At 35.9% G+C, this 25,116-nt stretch overlaps 1 protein-coding gene across 6 annotated transcripts in view; it reads left to right on the top strand.

The window, feature by feature from the left end:
- LRP2 (LDL receptor related protein 2) overlaps positions 1-25,116 on the top strand; it is a 134,774-nt gene that overhangs the window by 104,529 nt on the left and 5,129 nt on the right. For 3 of the 6 annotated variants that reach the window (XM_052674942.1, XM_052674941.1, XM_052674946.1), the window contains 25 exons: positions 193-345; positions 828-998; positions 2,290-2,513; positions 2,942-3,119; positions 3,990-4,186; positions 5,712-5,957; positions 6,489-6,617; positions 7,578-7,697; positions 8,242-8,358; positions 8,627-8,743; positions 9,226-9,363; positions 9,883-10,005; positions 10,935-11,063; positions 12,187-12,318; positions 13,248-13,379; positions 14,899-15,042; positions 15,709-15,874; positions 16,753-16,881; positions 17,687-17,907; positions 18,342-18,521; positions 19,295-19,414; positions 20,796-20,886; positions 21,424-21,491; positions 21,654-21,774; positions 23,454-23,583. In XM_052674942.1, the coding sequence (XP_052530902.1) occupies positions 193-345; positions 828-998; positions 2,290-2,513; positions 2,942-3,119; positions 3,990-4,186; positions 5,712-5,957; positions 6,489-6,617; positions 7,578-7,697; positions 8,242-8,358; positions 8,627-8,743; positions 9,226-9,363; positions 9,883-10,005; positions 10,935-11,063; positions 12,187-12,318; positions 13,248-13,379; positions 14,899-15,042; positions 15,709-15,874; positions 16,753-16,881; positions 17,687-17,907; positions 18,342-18,521; positions 19,295-19,414; positions 20,796-20,886; positions 21,424-21,491; positions 21,654-21,774; positions 23,454-23,583 (3,676 nt within the window). The remainder of the gene's footprint in view (positions 1-192; positions 346-827; positions 999-2,289; positions 2,514-2,941; positions 3,120-3,989; positions 4,187-5,711; positions 5,958-6,488; positions 6,618-7,577; positions 7,698-8,241; positions 8,359-8,626; positions 8,744-9,225; positions 9,364-9,882; positions 10,006-10,934; positions 11,064-12,186; positions 12,319-13,247; positions 13,380-14,898; positions 15,043-15,708; positions 15,875-16,752; positions 16,882-17,686; positions 17,908-18,341; positions 18,522-19,294; positions 19,415-20,795; positions 20,887-21,423; positions 21,492-21,653; positions 21,775-23,453; positions 23,584-25,116) is intronic. The other 3 variants (XM_052674945.1, XM_052674943.1, XM_052674944.1) reach the window with 3 other exon arrangements.

Genomic DNA, 25,116 nt, shown 5'->3' with positions numbered 1-25,116 from the left:
TTGATACCCATGATTGTGGACAGAAGTACAGAGGAGTAAAAAAGACAAACTGGAACATGATATAGAAGAGATCTTAGTACACTATGTATACTCTTCCTTTATTGTGGACATTGCTTCTAGAAGGAAAAAAAAAAAAGTGAAATTCAACATGAAGTAAAATGAAGAAAGTAAATTAACTCTAAAACATTTCAGAAAATTGTACTGGGTGGATGCCTACAAAGATTGCCTCTATGTCTCTGAACTTGATGGAAGATTCCAGAAAAAACTGGTAGATCGATGTGTGGATATCAACAACACTTACTGCTTTCAGCATCCCAGAGCAATTGTTGTTCATCCAAAATATGGGTATGACATTTCAAAAGTCCTTTTCCTTTTAAATAATTTTGCACTGTCTCTGAAAATCTGAAATAAATTTTGGTTGTGTGCTCTTTGATTTGTGTGACATTAATCTTAGCTGGAGCTTAGGAAAAACAGCAGCTTGCTTTTCGTAGCTTTATATGTAGGGCAGCCTGATACTGAAAGTGGAATTTGGTTGCATGTGGACAAGGGAATGTTGACTGCAAGGCTGGAAAGGTTAACAGGTGCCTGTGCAGCTTGATATACAATGTGGTACTGATTGCATTCTTTGAAGATGATTGTGCTTGCATGCATCTACTTGTTTGCTGTAGTGATTAATGTAACAAGTAAATGTATTAACCTTTTACTTATCTTCCTCAGTATCTGGTTTAATTTTTTTTGCAAGAAATGCTGTCTGTCAGATCTGGCTTCTTGTATTTACTTCAGCATATTTTTACTATCAACCTAATTAGATGTGTTTATTTGAACAGACAGGTTTACTGGACGGACTGGGCAGATCGAGCCTATATTGGACGAGCAGGCATGGATGGCAAGGACAAGACGGTGATTATCTCTACAAAGTTAGAGTGGCCCAATGGACTTACCATAGATTACACCAACGACAAGCTCTACTGGGCAGATGCCCATCTAAATTACATTGAGTACGTACACAGAGGAGAATAAAGCAATTAAATAATTTGCTCATACTGGATTTCAGTGGTAGCCTTTGTAAATGCTGTAAGCACAATGCTTCTATCTATTGATGCTATAGGAAATTAGAGTCAGGAAGTCTGGAGCAGTAGGTGAAATGAATGACACAGTAGCCTCGCAGTGATAGCTCATATATTTGCATTCCAGGTCCTGCTAGAAATGTTCCAAAACTATTGAAAAACTCAGGTTAAAAAAGTCATAATCTATGCTGAAAATATGCAAGTTACCAGTATCTATACCTTGCCTGAGTCAAGGCAGAATTGAATGTAAAATAACTACTTGTGATGCCCTTCTGTCTATATGCATGTGTTCAGCTGCGGTATCTAAACTAGTTATGTGCTAATAAAACAATACACAAATCATTAGAGGATGTCTGAAAACTTATGTGTAATGTTATCCTCAGCTTTTATGGAGGTGTCCATAGATACAGTATGAAATTTCCTGTTGGCACATAGCTTCTTCTTGTCAATTGATAAAAAATGTATTAGTGGAAAATTGGAAAATTACCTCTTAAAGATCTGTTAAAATCCACAAGTAACACTCTGGTTCTTGTGAAGGCATTGAATCACTTCAAAACAAATCCTTCATATTCATGTTTATATATGTGCTTAGGGTTATGCTTTCATCCATTTTTTTTCTTTACATTTCATTCTTCTGGCAGCCTTTTCTATGCTGAAATATTAAGAATATCCTATTTTAAAAATATATTAATATCAGTTTTTCTTAATTTCTCTTGTATTTCATGTTTTAACCCTATATGGTAAGATCACAACAAAAATATAAAATTTATTAAAGGCACCTTATCAGAGGAGGCTCTAAATCATCAAGTCATTGAAATTTATGTGTATGAAATTTAAAGATTTAGGAGACCTATTGTGTTAAGTATTCAATTATTAGCAGTGTGGATGAACCAGGCAAGCTCATCTCTCATGTGGCAGAAATAACTTACTGTAAAACATTAAGTGTGCAAAATGTCTTTGGACTAGGTGACATAATTCTATTGGAAGACTTCATGCATCAGTGGATGTTCCCCTATTACACTTCTTTACCTAGAACAACCTGTTTCACTTCTCTGCATATCTTAAAATTTATTTACTGAGGACAGTGCTGTGTCATAGGACTAAAGAAGCTGCAATTCCAGTGTTATATGTCCTGGTCCAATAAAAATCTAACATTAACATATAAGGATGAGAAGATTGTATAGCATTTATCTGAATTTTTTGCACATTTTCCTTTATCTAGGTACTCTGACCTAGATGGACATCATCGTCATACCGTATATGATGGGACATTGCCTCACCCATTTGCAATAACCATTTTTGAAGACACGATATATTGGACTGATTGGAACACAAGAACTGTTGAAAAGGGAAATAAATATGATGGATCAGACAGGACTGTTCTTGTGAACACCACGCATAGGCCATTTGACATCCATGTTTACCATCCATACAGACAACCTTTTGGTGAGAAATCAGTATTATATTTGAATTTAGAGGGCCAGCTGTTATCTGGAAACTAATGTAAAAAATCCTGAGTGGACTCCGTTTTCTCATTTGCTCGGGGAAATGAAATGCACAGAGTAAATGTACTTCTCTGCTTTACGCATACAAATGGTCCTTGATTAACTGCTGAAATAGAATCAGATTGGAAATGTGTTATTTTAAATTAGTTTCTTAAAATTCAAGACCAGTAGTATACGTTTCATGCATGTGAAATCATATGTGTTTATCTCTCTGAGTGCCTGATAATCTAGATTTTGTTTTTAGACCTATTACATGTAAGTTTTCAATACAGCATGAGAGGAATCTATTGAAGATTGAGCCCATTATGTCCTGGGATTTGCAATGTATGGTAATATTTATTTTTCTTTTTTTTTTTTTTTTTTTACCAGTTAATAATCCTTGTGGCACCAACAATGGTGGTTGTTCCCATCTGTGTCTGATAAAAGCTGGTGGTCAGGGTTATTCCTGTGAATGTCCCGATAACTTCATGATTGTACAGTTTGGCAGTACAGCACACTGCCTTCCAACGTGCTCCAGCACCCAGTTCCTCTGTGCGGACACGGAGAGGTAGGTGCTGTTCACATTCTTTTTTCTGATGCCTTTTAAGGATACATTCCACAGTTTAGTCTTTTGAAAAGGGCATTAAAGCAGTAATTCCTCCTATTATTCTGTGGTGTTCTAGGAAAGACAAAGCCAGGACCAGACAGACTTTGTTTTGGAAAAGTATATATGGACTCCTAGTTTAAATGTTGTGGGTTGTTTTTAAACTTTTTTCCCCACTACACAGCATTGCTGTGTAATGCCTGGAACTTTTCTTATTTGCGCATCTTTTGTAACACATCTCTTTCTTCCAAGTACATGCTGTCTGGAAGTATCCTAGGAAAGCAAACAACAACAACAACAAAAAGCATTTAAAAGGTGTGAGGATGTGTTTCATACCCCTTTCTCTGAGATAGCTGCAGTGGTAGGTGAGGAATGTAGCCTAAGAGCCACTATGCTGACACTGTATTACTCTGGAGATTTTGAGACTGTTGTGTTTGTAGGGTGACGTTTTGAAGCAGTGTTACAATGATGATCTCTTATAAAATTCTTGTGCTGAACAAGGGAATTATTAAAATGTTACCTGATAAAAAATCTAAATGAAGATTGATTTCAAAAGCTGAGAGATGGTTACCATAAGCACGCATTAAAATTCAGTCCTTATTAATTTACTATGAACACCTTTTAGAGATCAGCCAGTATCATTTGTTTCTATAGTCTTTTGGCATAACTCGTTAGCACTTGACATATGAAGCAGAAGAGATGAAATTCAAGGTGTCTTGGCAGTTTTAAGAAACAGACTGAGACAAGACTGTTCTGTGCTGTGAAAGGATTTTTTTCCTGTTTGTTTTATCTGTAGAGGCAGTTACTCAACAAAACATTGTTCTCTCTTTGTAGGTGCATTCCTATCTGGTGGAAATGTGATGGACAGAGGGACTGTCGAGATGGCTCTGATGAGCCCCCTACCTGTCCACACCGATATTGCCCTGTTGGTCAATTCCAGTGTAATGATGGGAACTGCACAAGCCCACATTTCTTATGTAATACTCAGTCAGATTGCCATGACAGATCAGATGAAGATCCTGTACTTTGTGGTACGTTATCAGTAATAATTCTAAGTGAGTTTTGCCAGTACAAACCATGCAAACAAAATATATTGTTATCATTGTCCCCTTCTTATGGGTGAAAATGGTAGGTAGAGAGATACAGGTCCTAACTGGCTAGTCTAGTACCCACAAGGAAGATTTATTTCAGTACAGAAAAGAACGAGAGAGTAAAAATACACAAAATGTAAAAATGTCTTATGCCTTTGACTCAGATTTGCACTGGAAGTAGGATCCATTCTGTTTTATCTAGTGTAAATCCATGATCTATATTATGAATCTAAGCCTTCCTGATCTGTCCATGGGTGTACTCGTTTTTCCCATATTGAGCTTTGCACGACAAGACAAAATTATTTCTTTCTCTGTGTTGCTCAAAACCCAGCACATGTGGGAGACTGCTTTGGATTGTAGCATTTTGGCAATAGATCCTAATTATGCTTGTGGAGAAATATTGTTGCCTTAGAAACCTTTTTGCACATACTTACATCTAAATTATAAAGTGCATCAGTTGTCTTCCGCTTGTAAATAATTTTCTGGCAGTTCTGAGCATAGTAATATAAAGGAGAACAACAGTGTGCTTGTGTAATTGATAGTTTCATTACCATTCGTTAGCAAAGTCTTTCTAACAACGACAGAATTATATGAAATTACAGTTTTACATGAGTTTCAAATAGCTAAACTCTTAAATGTGGCACAGAGGATTATTTGAAGTGTAAATTTGGCAGCTGCATACCATGTCACTGTTTCTTATGTATTGGATACACTTCAAAGTCGGTTTGGATCTGTATAGTTCCTTCTATTCATCTTGTGCATGGAAATAGAATCTTTTAGTTTGGAAAATATGCGGAAATCATGATGTATTGCTTCCTTTTGAAGAGTTTTTCAGTATATATGAAATAGCAGTATGGTAGTGTTCAGTGAGATATAAAAATTCAGGAAGTTTTGTACGAGGCTTGTGTTGACTTTTGTTTTCATAGATCTTGAAATATCCCCCAGTTCACCAGTATTGCTGATGTTTGTGTTCCATGCCTTGACGTGGCAATAGAGGGTATACATTTACATACAGATTATGGAGATGTCATTAGCATGATCTTCTGTTTCCTAGCCCATTCCTTCATAGCTTAGAGGAACTAAGCAAATCAGACAAAATGAATCTAAGTTGGTAGCATGGCTGGAGGCGCAATATCACTTCTTCTCTGCTTAGTGGCTGGGAGCCTCTGCCTCCATAATATTTGAATACTGGGTCTAGTCCCTTCTGTTTTTAGGAGAAGATAGTGCTGTCTCATTCCTAGAAAAACTTAGGGACTTAGTGAGCTTGTGGGAAGTTTATGCTGTAGCATTAGAAATCTGTACTTGAACTGGGCGAGTAGATTCTGATATTTTAGATGTTTGTTGACTTAAAGATGAAACAAACAAGTATAGACGTAATAAATGCCCAATTGAGGTAACACTGCTGCAGCAGATTATTTCTCTAAGTAAGTTTCAGTATCATAATAGCCAATTTGTATTGTTTCAGCTAATCATCAGTGTGAAACTCATCAGTGGCAATGTGCCAATAAACGATGTATCCCAGAAGCCTGGCAGTGTGATAGAGAGGATGACTGTGGTGACAACTCGGATGAAGATATTACTCACTGTGCAAGCAGGACCTGTCCCCCAGGCCAATTTAAATGTGACAATGGCCGCTGCATCCCAGAGTCCTGGAAGTGTGATGTGGATGATGATTGTGGCGATAACTCTGATGAACCATTCCATGAATGCAGTAAGCATTTAGCTGTAGTAAGCTGTCTACATTATGATGCACCTAAAGCAGAGCAGACTGCATTACTTAATTTTTCTGAGGTTGAAAATTAATTGGAAATAAATATTTCCTTCAAGGTAGTTGCTGACATAGAATAAGAGTACTAGAAAGCATAGATTCTGTGTGATAATTCACTGCTTTATCATTCTTGCAAATGTGGATGCTTAATTGTGCTGACTTGCTTACCAAGAACCGACAGTATCTCACAGTGACCTCCTTCACACTAGCAGTGTCATTTGCTTGGTCCTTAAAAACCTTTTTTACAAAACATTATGTGCCTACATGATCTATTGCCTCTATAGAGACAGCGAATGCCAGTTCACCAGTTTCTGCCTTGCTCCACTTTGGAGTGTGATATATGCCATGCTTTTTATGGAGAGACAAAATACGTCATGACAAGTCCAGTAGTAGAAAGTGTCGACTAAATGCCAATTGTATAAGGCAGAATAGCAAGATCAGTTTTCTGGCTAACATCTACTACTTGTGTTGCAGTGGGCCCTGCTTACCGTTGCGACAACCACACACAATTCAGCTGTAGAACCAGCTACCGGTGTGTACCGCTGTGGGCAGTGTGCAATGGGAATGATGACTGCAGAGACAACAGCGATGAGCAAGGCTGTGGTATGTCTGGAAAAGAAGATACATTCAACATAATTTGTGCCAAAAAGATTTCTTCAATTTGAGTGAAAATCTTTTCAGTGATAATGAATCTGTTTGTTTTTTGTTTTTTTTTTTTTACTAATATCATCTAATTGCACTGGTAGTCTTGAGGAAAACTTCTGTGTGTAGTGATTCATTGTGCAGCTCATGTATTTACGAGCTCTGAAGACCAGGATTATATTATTTTGACTTATATGTCATCAAATGAAAGAGGAAATATTTTTACTTGAGCTCAGCTAGTATTGACTGTTAAAAGTGTCAGTGTGTTCTACATTTATGTAACTACTGTACTCCGGAAACCATTAGCATGGGAAGTATAATGATACTTTCCCAGACTCTTACATTTATGTTGAAACCTCTCATAAGCTTTCACACAAAATTTATTAGGAAATCAGTTCTCTATATCAAGACCAGAAAAGAATCAGAATTATAGCATTCTATGAAGACTTTGCAATTGTTATTCTCTGCTTGTAGAATTAATTGTAAAAAAGCATGTCACCACAAAACATGCTCCTTCATTCAGAAATGCTTTTCTTTGGGCTCTTTATTAGTAGATTAATACAATCCATACATTTTAGTAGCTGTTAATGTATTAAGTTACTCTTTCATGGATAGAGTTGCTCCTTTAAAAGCAGGATAGAGGGCCAGATTTATTAGAATCCCTCATACTGGATAGTGGCACTGTAAGGAGCAGTCATTCTTTTCCTTTGATAGCATTATATAGCATTTATTTTTTTGTTTCTCTGTCTCACTTCTATATTATTACTTCAGCTGTTTCTTAATCACTCTTGTCATTTGGCCCAATTTTTTACACAACTGCCTTTATCTACTTCCATTATCTTTGGTGCTTTTCATCTCATCCAAAGATTATACTAATATGTGCTGGTCTCATGTTTTGTTGGCAAACATCTTATGCTGCAGAGGAGATGACTTGCAGTCCTTCTGGAGATTTCCGTTGTGACAATCATCGGTGTATCCCACTGCGCTGGAAGTGTGATGGAGATAATGACTGTGGAGATCAGTCTGATGAGCACAACTGCAGTGAGTTCTTTTTTGGCTATAACAACATAGTCTAGCTTTTGACTGAAGTAGCCCTGTGCTTCTTATGAAAATGTGGCTGACAGATCTCAGTTGCAATCACTCAGTGGATTTACTTCAGAGTCTTTTATTTTCTTTGCTGAATAATCACAATGGCACCTTGAGGCATTTTTGACCAATAAAAGAAACTAGTCAATCTAGTAATCACTGTAAGATACATTCACATTGTTTGCTAGGGAATGACATTTGAATTCTGCCCTGTGTGCAAATGTAGGAGCATATAGTTTTGTAAGGAGTTAACCTTGATTACTTTTTCCTAATTTAAAATACAAATTACTCCTGTCTAAGTTTGTGATAATTTTTTTTTCCATGCAATGAGGAATAAAGTGCAAAGAGTATGGAGAAGAGCTATTAAAATATTATTCAGTTTTAGTTTATATTACACCACAAGCTAGTATTGCTTTTGTTTGGTTTAGTAAGGCAGGTGTGGGTATTTAAATCCACAACTGGGAAAATGTATAAGTTTGTACTTCTGTTCTAAATGAAGGTCCCCGTGAATGCACAGAAAGTGAATACCGTTGTGACAATCTGCGCTGCATTCCTTCCCGCTGGGTCTGTGATCACGATGATGACTGTGAAGACAATTCAGATGAACGCGATTGTGGTGTGTATTGCCTGGATGCTGCCTCTTACATGTTCACACTTTATTTCTAAATTAGTAAGTTTTCTGCAAAATGATATTTTATTGGAAGCATCTTTAGTGGAGTAACATTGACCATGTCACTTTAGTTGTTTCACCAGGAGTTGCAGTTATCACAGTTTTAGTGGTCTGGGATGTTGCACTCTTCTGTAGGATGATGTTCTCTAAAGCTGAACACTTAATAGGATTTGAATAGAGAGAGATTTCAACAGTTACTTCTGAATCTTTTCAGAGCTGAGGACCTGCCACCCAGGTTATTTCCAGTGTAATAGTGGGCACTGTGTTGCAGAGCGCTTCAGATGTGATGGAAATGCGGACTGCCTTGATTTCTCTGATGAAATAACTTGTCGTGAGTTTCAAGTTTCACAATTGGTGATCATTGAGCTTAATTCCAGAAAGAGATGCACTTTACTGTCTCTTTACATGAGGTTACTCCTTAGAGGTACTGAATTCTGCAGCAGCAGGTGGTGTCAGTAGAAGTTGAGGAGAATAATGTTCTGAATCAGCTTTTTAATATATTAGTAGATTACCTTCTCTTACGTTAATTGTAAGGACAGTTGTAATGCTAGGAAATCAGTATGCTTACCAGGTTCAGCAGAAGGTATACGTGATTGAATTAAAATTCTGGACCTTGCAGTATAAGTGGGATAGTCAACTGTTTCCAGTTGACCTGCATTCTAACAAGGTTTTGTAATGGAATGGGATTTTATAATGCTCAAAGGAGTGGATAGCTTCTATCTATTCCTTCTATTTATTGATCTGCAGTGAAGAAACACCCTAATGTTTGTATTACAGCAGTTAATAGTAATGTCATAATTTTATATTTTTCAGCAACACGGTATCCTAATGGTACATACTGTCCACCCATGATGTTTGAATGTAAAAACCATGTCTGTATCCAGCCATACTGGAAATGCGATGGTGATAATGACTGTGGAGATGACTCTGATGAAGAACTTCACCTTTGCTGTAAGAGAGAAAATTGATATCAAATGTAAAAATGTAGAATAAAACATATAATTACAATTGGAGGAGTACATCAGAGAGTAAGGATGGTGCTTTATATTTTCTAGCGAGATAGTTAAAGGCATAAGTTTGCCTCTGAAGTTGTAATTCAGGGAATGTATATTCTCAAAGGTGAGCCTTCAAAACTGTAAGAGTCAAAACATCTTTCTAAATATAGATGACCACTTAATTAGCGTGGTGAGTTTTCTATCAGCTTCCTTAAACAAATCTAGCAACTTCAGTGTTATATGTAGTCAAAGGCTATCCTTTTCGCCAAAGATCACGTACTGTCTTCTGACAAAAAGAATATGTAGTGCCCTGACGTGATCACCAAAATGTAGAGAAAATGTTCTTTTGAATGCACCAGATTGCATTGTAAAATATAGGAAATGATTCAGTGTTACAGGTTAAAACTGAGCAGGATAGCTTGTGACTCAGTGGCATGAAGTTGTCTGTGTGATTGACTTGATCTCTTCTTTTCAGTGGATATTGCTTGTGAATCTCCATTCCGTTTCCGATGTGAAAACAATCGCTGTATATATAGTCATGAGCTGTGCAACCAGGAGGATGACTGTGGGGATGGAAGTGATGAGAAGGAGGAACATTGTATGTATACACAGAGAATTTAGCAGCAAATAGGAAATTCAGTAATTGTGATGTATTTTAATAGTGCTGAAGACCTTCAGAAATGTCAAAACCAAGCATAAGTATAGGAAAACTGGTTCTTAAATATGAAATAATTTGAACTGTTATTATTGCTACTGTATTCACAGCTCTCCGTATAAGTTGCAAAAATAAACAGTGGTTTGCCTTATAAGTACAGAGTATGGTTTTTGAAATAAAACTTTATTATGAACTTTACTAAATTTATTTACAATAAAGTCCTTTTAAAATAAGAAGAAAAAATTTGGTTGTATTATGAAATAAGAATGTGATGGATAAATGAGAGTTCTTTAAATAGATAAGTGGGGACTTCTGAATTTATAGCACAGTTATATAAACAGTAAATTTTGATATTTAAGGCCTAATCCTACAGAAGATCTGTTAATGTTCAGTAGGGTTTTGCCCTCAGATCTTTTATGTAATTCATATTGACTGTGCTGATCTTTGTATTATGAAGTGTAATCATGTTTTTTGTTGTTTATTGAGCAACCAAAATAAGCCAGCTTACTTGTTATTGCTATTGTGCAATAGTTAATAGTGAAGTTAATAATACTAGAATCTCAACCTCTTGAAGTCTGTAGTAGGTATATAAAGAGTTAAAGGGTATTAATAGGTTTGCACTATTAAAAAAAATAAATTAGCTATTAACAGGAAGAATCTGCCTTTTGCCTTCATAAGATAAAGGGCATCTTTCAGTTCACTGAGGTGTGACTAGAGGTCAGAATGCCCTAATTAGCTCTACTACAGACTTTCAGTGTCACTGTAGTCATTATTTTACCAGATTGCATCAGCTTTCCTCATTAAAAATTTGTAATAGTGCTGTCTGTGTAACTGAACTTGTGATACAAGACTGCTTATTTTTTCAACTGTAGGTAGAGAACCAACTCCAAGACCCTGTACAACTGAAGAATTCAAGTGTAGTAATGGAAATTGTATTCCTCTACATTATGTCTGTGACAATTATGATGACTGTGGAGACCATTTTGATGAAATGGGCTGCAGTAAGTAATAATAGAACACAAAATTTCAATGCTATTAAAATAAACATTTCAGGAACAGTACATATTTCTTGGATAGAATACTAGGAATTGTTAATGTTTAATTAGCCTGTGAGGGGTTTAATCTGATTAGCCATGGCAATATCATTATTTTAACTTCTTTCAGGGAAAGCCTTAAGGAATTCAGTGCTAATTTCTCTATTTCACATACATTCCGAGTTGTCTTTAGGTAATAAAATCCAGTGCAGTGATGATTGATGAAAATATAAAAATATAAAAAATCAGATGTTAACATTTGTAACCTTCCCAACATCAAAAACCTGAGATGTTGAGAGAAAAGCTTTTTGTCTGTTTCTACATATATATTGAATTGAGATGTTTATATTATCACTGGGATGTGTATGAATGTTATAAGTGAGATAATGAGCTTAATATGATGTCTTAGTATCTTTTCATAGGCTCTGTCAATAAACATGTACTTCTTTCCTACTTACATACAATGAATAGGAAAGGACTTTGTATATATGTGAAGTATGTAAAAATCAATTTAATTCTGTATGTACTCTGAGAAGAATACAATCTTCTATCTGTCACATATTATCTATCATACTTCACTTGCCTTTTTCATTATAAGCATGTCTCAAAGGGTAGTGCATTTTATGCAGTAACCTATATTGACTTCAGAAGGCTTTAAATGAGGTACTGGGTGAGCAAGCTGTCTGTGCCATGTATGGTAGCAGTTAAGAACACTTTTTGCTTAGATGATAAGGAAAGAATAGATAAGAAGGAGGCAGATTGGCCAAGCTAGGAGCTAGTCAAGTATGTTAAATAGATTCTGCAGTTGCTGCAGATACTTTTGAGGAGCTATACTTTTGATTATGGCTATTATCCTGGCCCTGATCACCTGCTTCTACAGGTGAAACTATTCTTAGTTGACTCTTGACTGGTGCTTACTGTGGGCTGTAAGTTACTTATGCCTTAGAGATAAGATGTTCACATTAATTGGATTTTGCTTAGGAAAATAATACTACCATTGAAAATTGCTCTCATACAGACAACGATCAAAATTATGACTTTCTTATCACTTCATTTTTATGGTTATAAATGTCTAATTTGTTATTTTCAGATCCTGGAACAGAACGAACTTGTGCAGAAAATATCTGTGAACATAACTGTACCAACTTGAGTGAAGGAGGCTTTATCTGTTCTTGTAGGCCAGGTTACAAGGCCAGTGAAAATAACCGAAACTCCTGTGATGGTATTTTCAGTCTTCTAAACATCTTCTCCCTGACAAGTGTTCAATGACCTATCACTTCATCGTTCTATATGGCTACTTATTCTAGCATTATAGCAGGATGTTTGTACATTTACCAGATGCTTCTTAAACCGTTTTTCTGCTTAAACATGTTTGCTAATGTGCAAGTCATTCAGCAAAGGCTTGTTCCACAGTTCAGATTTGTTCTAGTATTTTATTTTATTTTTATTTTGTATGTATACATTTTTGTTTTTTTGTGTATACATTTAGTTGTACTTTTGCAAACTGAGGAACAGAAATTTGCTTTTATTTTTCCTTACTAAAAGAAAACTTACTGGAGGCTATGATTCTCATTTTGTACTGTTCTCAGTAAAGACTTGTGCTGTTTTTTTGCCTTGATTATATGTAGATAAAATATTATGAGGAGTTTACCCAAAGGCTGTCGTTGGTGGTCATGCAGCATAGTACCTTCATGTTTACTGTTTCAGTGTGTTCTGATGTGATTGCTTCTTGTTTGTTGATTCCAGATCTGATGGATGATTTGAATAGTTTTATTAAACATGGTACAAGGCCATTCTTCCTGATCCTTCCTGCTGATACAGTTTCTTAGGGATGAAGTCTTTTTTGCTTCACCATTTCTACAGGGTTTTGCTCTCGCATCTCATTGTAGTTCACCAAAGAAAGACAAAAGATGAGGCAGATTTAGCACAAAAATATGTGATCAAAAACGTGCCTCTGAAAAGTAATCCGATAAGCAGGAGCTGGAGTTCTTTTAGATAACTGATATTGATGTTATTGAGATTAAAGATTTATTAGGTCATTGATCTTTTAGAGTATGTGGGTAAAGGCTATACCTACAGCGTCATAGAGTAAAGATGGTCGACCAAGTTGTGGAAGAAGGAGATTAAACTCCATATCCTTTCTCTTTACAGATATCAATGAATGTGAGATCTTTGGAACGTGCACCCAGGACTGCAGAAATTCCAAAGGAAGCTATGAATGTTTTTGTGCAGATGGCTTCAAGTCAGTAGGTGATCAGCAAGGGAAACAGTGTGCAGCTAATGGTATGTTAAGCAACAGCAAGATTGATTGCTACCTGTAAAGAGCAAGAACATATAGAGAGTTGGAGCAGCAGATAATAATAATAGAACAGTAGTACAGAGCTGTAGAAAAAAAAGAAATAAACCGATAGCACATTAGTATTACATAAAATACTGAAACAATTTTGTATTTAGATAATTACTTACAGTGTAGCATATAGCAGATGACGTAGAGGATGACCTCTTCTGTGAAGAAAGGTTGAGGGAACTGGGCTTTTTTAGCTTGAAGAAGAGAAGGCTCAAGGGAGACCTCATTGTGGCCTTCCAGTGCCTGAAGGGAGTGTATAAACAGGAGAGGGAATGATTGTTTACATGGGTGGATAGTGATAGGACAAGGGGGAATGGTTTTGAACTGAGACAGGAGAGGTTTAGGTAAGGTATTAAAAGTTTTCACTCAGTGGTGACACACTGTGACAGGTTGCCCAGAGATGTAGTGGATGCCCCATCTTAGGATGCACTCAAGGCCAGGTTGGATGTGGCTCTGGGCAACCTGGTCTTAGAGGTTGGCTACCGTGCCCACAGCAGGGGGGTTGAAACTAGATGATCTGTGAGGTCTTTTCCAATCCAGTCTATTCTATGATTCTGTGATATGATTTTTTGCTTGATAGCCTCTGTATGGGCTAGTATCTGAAATCTAGTTCTTGAAATGCCTTTTCCATAGGAAGAAGCATCTAGACATCTGACAGATCTGGAAATTTTCAGGGCTCAGTGACAGAAGATAATATGATTGTAGTTGGTAACATTATAAAATCACTTGTGCCTGAAGTTCTACTATGTAGATGTGATTAACATAGGAGGAATTTTCCAGAATAAGGCCTAAGATCCAAGTCCATGACTCCCAGCTGGACACTGTCATTAAAAAAAGGGCTGTACAGTTAAATTTTCTCACAAGCACAATGAGCCAGGTGGGACTCATACCCCTGTGGAGTATTGAAGCTAAACCCAAATTAACCTGTGGCCACATAGGAGAGTATTCTTCTGAATCAGATAGAAGAACTAAAGCAATAACTTGCTAACTCAAGCTATTGATAATTTATTAGTAGTTACCAAAATTGTTTCCCATTCTGCGGGGTGGTAATATCTGAGCTGTGTGGTGTATACCTGCATTTCACTTTTGAGATATGAGGTCACATCTCAGACATGCCACTGTTGTGATGTTTAACAATTTGTTAGGACTTCTTCCTTAGTGATTATGGCTGTGCAAAGACTATGGTGAAAAGGGTAATACTCTGCTCAGTGATAAGTACATCCAGAATTTTTAATTAATTTTGCAAAGCCAAGTAATTTGAAAGCTCTGAAGCTTTAGAAGCAGAACTGTGTCCCTTCTACTTTCTTATTCAGACAAATTGTTTAAACTCCAGTTCAGTTTTGACTGTAAGTGAATTTCATTCTTTTTTTCCCTAAAAATAAATGCATACAAGAAAAATGAATTGTCATCAAAAATTAATAAAAATATATTAAAAAATAATTATCATTTGTCTAGGTAATCCTCCATTGTTGCTGCTGCCAGATAATGTGCGCATTCGAAGATACAATATCTCTTCAGAACAGTACTCTGACTATATTGATAACCAGGAGCGCATCCAAGCTCTGGATTATGATTGGGACCCTGAAGGGATAGGCCTAAGTGAGTATGTGTAGAAAATTAGTACTCAGCCATGCAGAGGCTAGTTGAAAAAGACATATTTCTATGTTATAGGTATATAATTTATGTTGGAAATCAAAATCAAACTGGGTTAACTAATTGGACAGATCTTGTTTGAATATGCCCATCCCCTCTCCTTGTTCTTCAACATCAGCGTAGTTCCTTTTAATGCTTTACTTTGATCTTATATAGTTTTTGTTCTATTTTCCTCTTGTTTTGGTAAGAATTCAGCTGTGGAATTGTTGCTTTTTACAATTATGCATTAGTAGAGGATTGCTATGAACAAGTCCCTTTCTTCTGGGGCTTCTGTTGGTCCCCAAACCTGATTCAAGTCCTGTGAAAACTGAACTAAACTACTCAGTATCCTTTGAATAAGGTTCAGAGTTAAGGTCCTATACTCTTGAAAACTATGGTATGCATTTCTTTATAATCTATGTCAAGATGATTTTAGGTATGCATATCAACTATGATAACAGTTTGACCACTACCACAATGTATGTGGTTTAGTTGAACAAAAAATTCTGCATTCTTATGAGTAAAAAAGTGGAAATAGTATCTTGACATAAGAGCCCTGAAAAATAAGAATTTTCAAAAAATGTGGAATAACTAGACATTAAAAAATATCTTTTTTGTTGTTGTTTTGTTAAGGTGTTGTATACTTCAGCATTCTGGCACAGGGTTCTCAGTTTGGAGCCATCAAACGTGCTTATCTGCCCACCTTTGACAGCAGTAGAAACAATCCTACCAAAGAAGTTGACTTGAATCTCAGATACATAGTTAATCCTGATGGCTTAGCTGTTGACTGGGTTGGAAGGTGAGTGTACTGAAAAGCTAGCAAAATGTTGTACACTTACTGTGTTAAGGATCTGGCAGGAAGTGCAAAATCCACTTTTTATTTTTCTTATGAATTGTCTCTCTTTCAAGATATTTCGTTTGAAAGTAGTCCAAAAGCATATAGTAAGCTTTCCTTGCCCAGACAGCAGGTTAATAGATGAAATACATGTTGAGGATGGCACCAGGTATTCTCAGAGAAAACTGCATTGTTCCACAAGTGGCAGATCAGTTGTGTGTCAGTTAGTGATAATATGCCAGCCTTCGTGAGAGATGGAATCTTTTTTGAGGACTCAGGTAAACTTGAAAACAAGTTTTCACTACTGTTGAAAGGAGATCTTCCCAATCTGTAATAGAGTTACTTTTCTCTTTTCTCATTTCTTACTGCCCTTGCGTTATCTGAGCTAGTCCCAAAGCAATGCTGTATAATCTGATGATTATACATGTGTTCTCAGAAAATGATTATGTTTCTGTAATTGTGCCTGAAAGAAAGATGTTTTTTTCCATCCTTTTTGGTTGTGATTGTTCCTCAGGCTAAAATATGGCAATTTTTTTTAATTTTTTATTTTTTTTTACTTAATTTTAGAAAGGATGAGATCACTCCTAATTTTTTTCTCCTTTGGAGAAAAATTGAAAGAAAGTTGGGCGTAACTTTTGTAAGTTTAACAGTTTAACTCTGATGTTGATGGTGTCAAAAAGTTCATGTTGATGGTGAAAATTTTCAGATGTAATCCATACAGTTTCATTTTACTAATTTTGTTCAATTTTGATGTAGCTTTAAATGTTATTTATTTTTTTAAATTATTTTTCTCTCAAGTATAAGCCATTTACTTTTGAAATGTTTTGATTTCTGTATTTTAGACATCTTTACTGGACTGATGCAGGGACCAATCGAATAGAGGTGGCAAAATTAGATGGACGGTACAGAAAATGGCTTATTTTTTCTCTACTGGATCAACCAGCAGCTATTGCTGTCAATCCAAAACGTGGGTAAGTTACTACAGGACTTCTCAGAGTTATTTTCAGTATCACTCAGTGAAAAAAAAAACAAAACAAAACAACAACAACAACATGAAAAATCACAATGATGAACTTCATAGGAAAGACTTAAGGGTATATTTTGCTGATTAAATTCAGGTTTTTCTTTTTATTAATGTTAGGAAATTTGTATCCATGGAAATACATTTTAGGATTAGATTGGTGATGACAGCAGGCAGGTCAAATAAAAATTTCCTTTTTATAATGCTGTGTGCTCACCACATTTCTGTATAAATTTCTGTGTTACTGCTGACATAGGGAAATTTTTTTTCTCTTTTTACTAACTTCAAGTAGCAGGGAAATACCGTCTTTCAGTGAAAAACAATGTAAATGCTTGGGAGCGTTAAACAGCAGTGCTTTGGGCATTTTGTATTCGGTGATGGATCGTAGAACATTGTGCTGTGTGCTTCTAAGCTGAAGTAAAGCAGCACATTTCCTCGAAGTCGTTTTTGGACTCTGTAGCTTTATCTCGAATGATGAATGCTCACATATTCACTCATTTTTCTTCTGTTGAGAATAAAAAATTGTCACTGAAACCACTTCTCTCCAAATCAGTACATGAGGTGCAAACATCTTTATCTTCTGTACTTGTAACATGCTTATTCTATGAACTTGGTGTGACTTTACTAATCGCAGCTGCAAAGCATAGCCTGCTTCTGAGCAGCTTTATATTTCGTGACTGACCTGTTCATTTAAACTCTATTGTTTGACTGTGGCAAATTCTGTACTATACTGAATTCTGGTTGTGTTCTTTCAGGCTCATGTACTGGACTGACTGGGGAAGGCAGCCCAAGATTGAATGTGCCTGGATGGATGGACAACAAAGACAAACTTTGGTCTCTGAAGACCTTGGCTGGCCAACAGGTCTTTCTATTGATTATTTGAACAATGACAGGATCTATTGGAGTGACTCCAAAGAAAATATTATTGAATCTATGAGACATGACGGGACAGACAGAACCATAGTATTACACGGAGGTAAGAATTTATTGTGGAACTCACACAATAGTAACCAAGGCATGTGCTTAACAAGCACTTTGTTCATACATGTATGCTAGATTTTCAAGAGCATTTCAAATAACAAGTCTAGGTAGCATTTTCACCTCCATTATACAGGGATATGTAGCATACCAGGTTCAAAGTTCACAATACCTGGGAACCAGGTTCTCCAAGAGTACATGACCAACTTAGGGACAATATAGAAAATGAGTTTCTTGCTCTTTTAAGGTATATTATTAAGCAGTTTGCAGACACCAGTGTTATGAGGTGGTCAGTCATGTGATGATATTTATCTTCTGCTATGAATGTCTTGAAGTGAAAGGATTAAATGATATGTTTAGTTGAATAATAGCAGTTGTATTGTTTTTGGTAGAGATTTGCTTGCTGACAGTATACTGTTTGGTTCTTTTGAGAAGTAGGCAGTCCATACAGCCTTGATGTATTTGAAGGCCATTTATATTGGATAGCTAAAGAACGAGGAGAAGTCTGGAAAAAAGATAAATTTGGAAATGGAGAAAAAGTAAAAGTTCTGACTGTAAATCCATGGCTTACTCAAGTGCGCATCTATCACCAGCATAGATACAATCAGTCAGGTAGGTAATCAGCATCCTGGATAAGCCCTTCGTTTCTGTGAGACTGAAGTTGGTATCATTGTTCTCAAACAGCTTAGTAACCTTCTGATAACATGTCAATCAGCTTGTGATTTTATTTCTGAAAACAAAAAAACGATAGTCTGGTAAGTATTTTCTAGATAAAATGAAATCAGCAGTGGAATAGCATGCACTGCTCTTCAGAGTCAATTAGTAATAGATCATGGCCATTTCTTTCTGTTCTTACCTCCATCTTGGAACTGTCTGATATGACACTCAACAATATAAATTTATCCCTGTAATATACAAGTATTGGCCACTTAGTATTGCCCTTAGGGGGATGTTTTAACTAGGACATGTCTGGAGTAATCACAGGGGAGAGATATCCAGAAGAACATCCAGCATTGCACCTCTTAAAAGATGTTTTAGCTTTCAGAAAGAAAAGGCTTCCTGTTGCTCAGAAATGTTCTGTTTCTTCACTTCTGTACTGGCTTCCAGCAACTGTGGTCTCTTACTTAGGAAGAATGTAAGAAAAGGCAGACAGAAGGCTTTGGTAGAAATGCAGTGTTTGGGCATCAGTTGTTGTAAAAAAAAAAAAAAAAAAAAAACAACCAAAAAACAAGAACCTGGATTTAGATGTGTTTTGATTTCTGGTATGTGATATTGATGATACACTACTGATTATGCAATACCCTGCTTTATTTCAGTAACTGAGATATGCCTGAGCTGCTGAACTTTTCTTCAGCTGCCTCTACCACGTTTTTTTTATCTTTCAGTGCCTAATCCTTGTAAAGATGTCTGCAGCCATCTCTGCTTGTTGAGACCAGGAGGATACACCTGTGCTTGTCCTCAAGGGACTCGGTTTGTAGAAGGCAGCAGCACAGAGTGTGATGCGGGTAAAATAATTTGTGAAACTGAAAATAAAAGCAAAGGAAGTTTTGCTTTAAGAATACAGTAATGCGTTACTGAATTAGAAATTTAGAGGGATGACAGAGTAGATGGTTTTAAGTCAGGAAATACGGCTTTTATTCTCAGCTGTGTTTTGTGGTCAGCTAGTATACTTCATGGATACTTCATGTGTACTCTTTGTCTGTGGCTTATAAAATAGACATAGAAATACCACTCAAATGTCCAGTCCAGACTTAGCTGCAAAATTACTCACAGTTTCTAAATCTTTTAAAAATTTTAAAATACATACATCAATTTTAAAATACATATCAATACAAATGCATTGATTTCAGAACTAGAGAATTTCTGGCAAACTGATTAAATAAAATGACTTGTGTTTATAATTCTGTACAAAGCTATTGCATGATCAATATAACAGAATGTGTTAAACACTGGAAACAAAGCTTAGAGAACCCACAGTATGAACAGAGATAACTTACAGATAATCATATACTGGACAGCCTTTTAAGCACTACAGGTTAGTGCTTGGTGTTTACAGAGCAGCAGAGCCCCCCATAATACATCCAAAAGCACCGATAAGGTAGAATTACTCTGCCTTTCCCAAAAAGAAAGAATACTGCTGCAGGATTTCTCTTTCTTTTAGCACTCTCAGCTTAAAATGGTGTGAATGGCGGCTAAAATGTCCTTGTCCTTTCAACATCTCTCTAATCAGTTGAGCTTATAACATCTGGGATCTTTTCCCATTCTCTCTTTTTGCTTTTACACAGCCTTTCCTCTTACTTGCATTTTCTTAATAATTAGTGATGCTTTTTTGTTGCCACAAAATGCAAGCTGCAGAGAAGAGCTAGTAAGTTGATGTAATAGTGAATAAAAGTATACGATGCACCTTCACATTAGAACAAGTAACACTGTTGATTGCATTTGCTATTAGTTGCTGTGAATGTGCTTCCATCCACTGGTTTTCTGAATAAATAAGTACGTGGCAGGTTGCTAGCTCTCTGTATAACTTCCAGCTTCTTGGATCAAAGGCTTTGCAGAGGAGGTGAAGTATTGCAACTTTCTGAATAGAGAGCCTTGAAAGATAATGGTCTGCATTGATCCAGCAAACGAAAGCGATGAGACATACAACTTCTGAGTTGTTTTTGTGCACTTATATTATCAACCCTTATTTTCTGATAACAGTTTTTGCTTCAATTAAAATAAATATATTTGGCAGACCTAAAAAAACAAACAAACAAAAAAACAAAGCTGCTGAAAAGTATCCTAAAAGTTTGTATACATAAGTTCTGTATAAATAAAGTGCCTTATGCTTATTACTTATTTTGCTGAAGGTGTTCTGATAACACATCTGGCTTTCAATTCTTGCAGCTATTGAATCCCCTCCCACAATGCCACCAGCGTGCAGGTGCATGTATGGAGGAACGTGCTATATAGATGAAAGTGGTCTTCCAAAATGCAAGTGAGTAGGTTGTTACGGTAGCTTACGGTCAGATTTTGTTCATTTAGTCATGCACAATCAATTCAAAGCTTTTAAATGTTCTGGAACTGCTTCAGTAAATATCATGCTTTGGCAATAGCATGTTTGTAACAATCACAGAAAAACATGTAAGTGTAAAAATATCAGTAAACAAGCAATGTAAAATTGCATCTGTTTGGGAAAAACATCAGAAAGGCAGGCTGCTATGAAGGCTAGTAAAAGTTATGCCAAAAAATGTTAATGGAGAAGTAAGGCTCTGTAAATACAACTGGAAACAGCCACTAGGTGACACCAGTGTTCCAATGAAACTAAATCATTTGGCTTCAGGGATTGTAGTTCTCTGACTCAGCAGATTTTATTTCCACTTTTTATTCTAAGCAAACGTACCATCTTTACAGTCAGTGAAACATTACTAAGCACAGAGTTAATTTATGACAAGTGGATATATATTAAAGAATATAATAATGAAACTGAGATTCTGTACCAAGTAATCATCAGCTGTTCTACTTGTGTTTTCAGATGCTCTTATGGCTACACTGGAGATTACTGTGAAATAGGATTGTCAAAAGGAGTTCCTCCTGGAACAAGTAAGCTTCAATTATATATTACACTTAATGTTTTGAGTTAAGGAATATGTAATACCTCACAGTCATAGCTGTGGAAGGATAAGCTTATAGTTAGTTCACTGGGCTCTTTTGTATGTGCAGCTTTGTTGCTTGAATGTTTGCTTATTTTTCTGTCTTTGATAGCAGCAGTAGCAGTGCTGTTGACAGTCATACTAATCATAATAATTGGAGTGTTAGCAGTTGGAGGCTTCTTTAACTACAGACGGACAGGCAACATTTTACCAGCACTTCCCAAACTACCAAGGTATGTTTCAAAGACTTTTATGACTGAGCACTGAGAATGTATTTGTGCGCAAATATTTCTGAAAAATCTAGTTTGTTTGCCATGTGCCTGTTTCGCTGGAATATGGCATCAGCAGTTTTGTGGCAGCCTCATTGAATTTTTTACTCCAAGCAGCGGACAAAGAACTATTGTCAAACTCTTCTACATTCTGAATTAGTGTTTAAATAAGGAGCAAGATAGCAGTCTGCTTACTTGATCTGGTTCTTCAGTTCAAAATACTGCAGAAGGTTATAGTTACATATGTTTTAATTTTCTATAACATTTTGTCAGAAAACACAGTTCTCTCTGGTAAAGAGATCTGTATAACATTGATGGTGGAGTTCTGCAACTGTTTGAAAACATGGGGAAGTTGCAGAGAACCTTTGTTTTCAGGGCATGTGATATCTGTGCATTTTGTAGGCTCTTACTGTCCTGACAGTCTCAGTATGCAGTGAAAACCAGCCTTGTGAAATGTAATTTAAAAATATTTGATGTTTTAAATTGAAGGAAGATGAACTAAAATGATTTGTAATGGCTTCAAATAAAAATTTTGTTAAAAAAGATGTATTTGTATTTAGCTTTAAGCCAATCAAGCTACATCTTTGCACAGGTTTCACGGTAGTAACTCTTAAATCAGAGTGATAACATTATTGTAATGAGGAATACAGATGTAGTTACAACTGCTTCTTCAATGCAGTTCTATATACTGCACTAAGTGTACTGAACAAGTTAAATTTATTTATGAATTCCTGTAGTTAAATTGAGGCAAAATTTTCATGCAAATTAACCCTGTAGGACGAAGGGTTTGTGAGATGTCTTTAAACTACACAGTGAAATTCCCTGCTTCCTGCTTTGTTGAAAGGAAATTTTCTCATCACTTTTCAGCTATACTTCTCATATATGTGAAATGGAGAGTTCATTTGTTTTGTGGTTTGTGTTTTTTTTTTGTCTGTGAGGTTAGATTCAGTTTTCATTTCTCTTGCAAATATACCATTGTGCAACCATTGTTAAGTTCCTCATTAAGTGGTTAATGCATATGTTAACTGCAGAGTTTACTCAGGCTATAGCTGTTACCCCTAACTCAGGATTTGTCCTTGTATGAGAATCCTAGACTTAAGCTTTTAAAAATTGTATTAGGTATTTCCTATAAATACAGCATACACACAGAACACCGGCTCCATTTCCAGTATTTCTTATGCAAACTGTGTTCTTGTGGCCTCTGTAAACCTATATGGAGAATGAATATTTGCATTTACAGTCCTATAGGTATCTTCATGATATCTGGAATTATATCCACAAATTTTTATGCCATTGCAGCTTCATTTTTTTTTTTATCAGGTTCTATTAATTTGAACTTTGGAATTAATTTATACATTTGTCTGTAAAAGAACAGTGAAGTAAGAGTAGTCAAAATGTAACTTCTTGAGCCTGTTTGGTGTCTACATAGGCACGTGTGAAGATGTGTGATCATTCTGAATAGGGTAACAGGTTAGAAAAACTACTGAACTAATGCAGACGTATAAATGGTCTCATTAGCTTGCTTATAGCCAGCAAAAATTCCAAGTGATGGATATGCTTAGAAGAATAACTAAAAGAAACTGTTTTATAAACTTCTTTTCTGTATAATATGGGTTTTTTTTTTTTTTTTTTTTTTTTTGTAGCTTAAGCAGTCTTGTAAAATCAGCTGAAAATGGTAATGGGGTAACTTTCCGATCCGGTGCAGATGTAAACATGGACATAGGAAGTTCTGTTTTTGAAGGAGACTCTGCTATAGACAGAGCAATGCAAATGGTAAGATTTAGTATATATATCTTTTAATTGTGTCCTTTCAGTGTCATTTATAGCTGACAGAGGGAAGTCTTCTTTGTAAAAAACATAGTGAGATGATAAATGTGCTCAAAAAGAAAAATGAACACACAGATTTTCTGAAATAGATTTTTATAAACTAAAAATGAAAACAGATTGTTCTTTAAAATAACGTGGCTGCTATTTCTCAAGATTTATACAGTAGGAATTAAGTCAAATGCCTGTTTTTACTATTTCAGCTTATTCTTAGTGAATACAGTGAATGAATTAGACAAATCAAAATATTGCAGGGAGGAATTTCTTGAGGGCCTTCATGTTCTGTAGAACAGGTAAATATATAGTTTTCAAATTCTAATTGTATGTTGGAAAATTCAGAGGTGAAACTCAGGACTAACCATAGAATATACTACTTAGCACAGCAATTTTATACTTGGACTGTCTTTTATTTTAGTGAGTTCAAGCAAATCAGGTTTAAGTTTTGAGGACATCATTGAGTGTAACTCTTACTTTATCCATATGCTGTTATGCATATCTGAGAAATAGCATATCATTGTGTTTCCTGTTCTGTATAGTTTTCCTATGGAAGAATATATTCCCCAGTTTGCTACAATATGTACAGTGCTGAAAAGATTTTTCCTTCTACTAAACAAGTTTCAAGCATGTTTGAATAGTAAGCGCTTGCTGCAAAGTTTGCATTGGAAACTCCCTCAATTTTTAATGTTAAGTTTCAAATATAACTGACAATAAAATGAAACGAAACAGCTAGTGAAGACAAGCTCATAATATGACCTTTTTCCAGACAAAGAAGCACACTGATTGTTAGAACTAGGCAGCTTTTGTAATGAAATAACCATGTGAACATTTCAGTAAATACAGGGAAATAGCTCTAGGCTTGAATATCACATCAGTTGTTTGTTTTCTTTTTCATGTATGGAAAAGCTTCATGGTACTTTACAATTTTCTAGCCTAATATGCTGAAGCCCAACTAATGCAGTTTTTATGTTGCTTGTAATATCCAGGTCTGGCTACAAAATATTTCTACTTAAGTGCCATTAATGCGCTTTATATAATTCAAGCTTGCAAAAAATAAAATAAAAAATAGTGCTTTACCAGGAAAGAAATTCAAAGAATTTGGTTTACGGCAGCAAAGAATCATAGGATGTATTTTCTGAACTTTTAACGTCGCTTATGCATAAATGGATGTTGGAGGAATGTTTTTCAGTGTTACTGTTCTTAGCCAAGCTAGCCTAGGCCGTTGTGAGGTAAAAAGCACAGATGTGAAACTTTTTGCTATGGGGCATTTGCTTGTGGAAATGAGGCAGGTTTAAAGAATTTGCTGAAGTACTCTTCTCGTTCTCTTTCCTGTTATTCCTGTGATGAGGCTGTCACAAATAGCAGGTTAACTGAGCCTGGCTAGGATTTTGTACTGCTTTTGTTACCATTCCAGCTGTTAGCGCTTGACTGGCTAGCCCTGGGTGACTGTGCCTGTGTGGTGGTAAATACTTGTAAGATGAATTA

The sequence above is a fragment of the Tympanuchus pallidicinctus genome, unplaced genomic scaffold (genome assembly GCF_026119805.1).
Source record: "Tympanuchus pallidicinctus isolate F22 unplaced genomic scaffold, pur_lepc_1.0 scaffold15, whole genome shotgun sequence".
NCBI classification, from domain to species: Eukaryota; Metazoa; Chordata; class Aves; order Galliformes; family Phasianidae; genus Tympanuchus; species Tympanuchus pallidicinctus.
The sequence above is the reverse complement of the archived record's forward strand: the minus strand, read 5'-3'. Positions and strand labels throughout refer to the sequence as shown.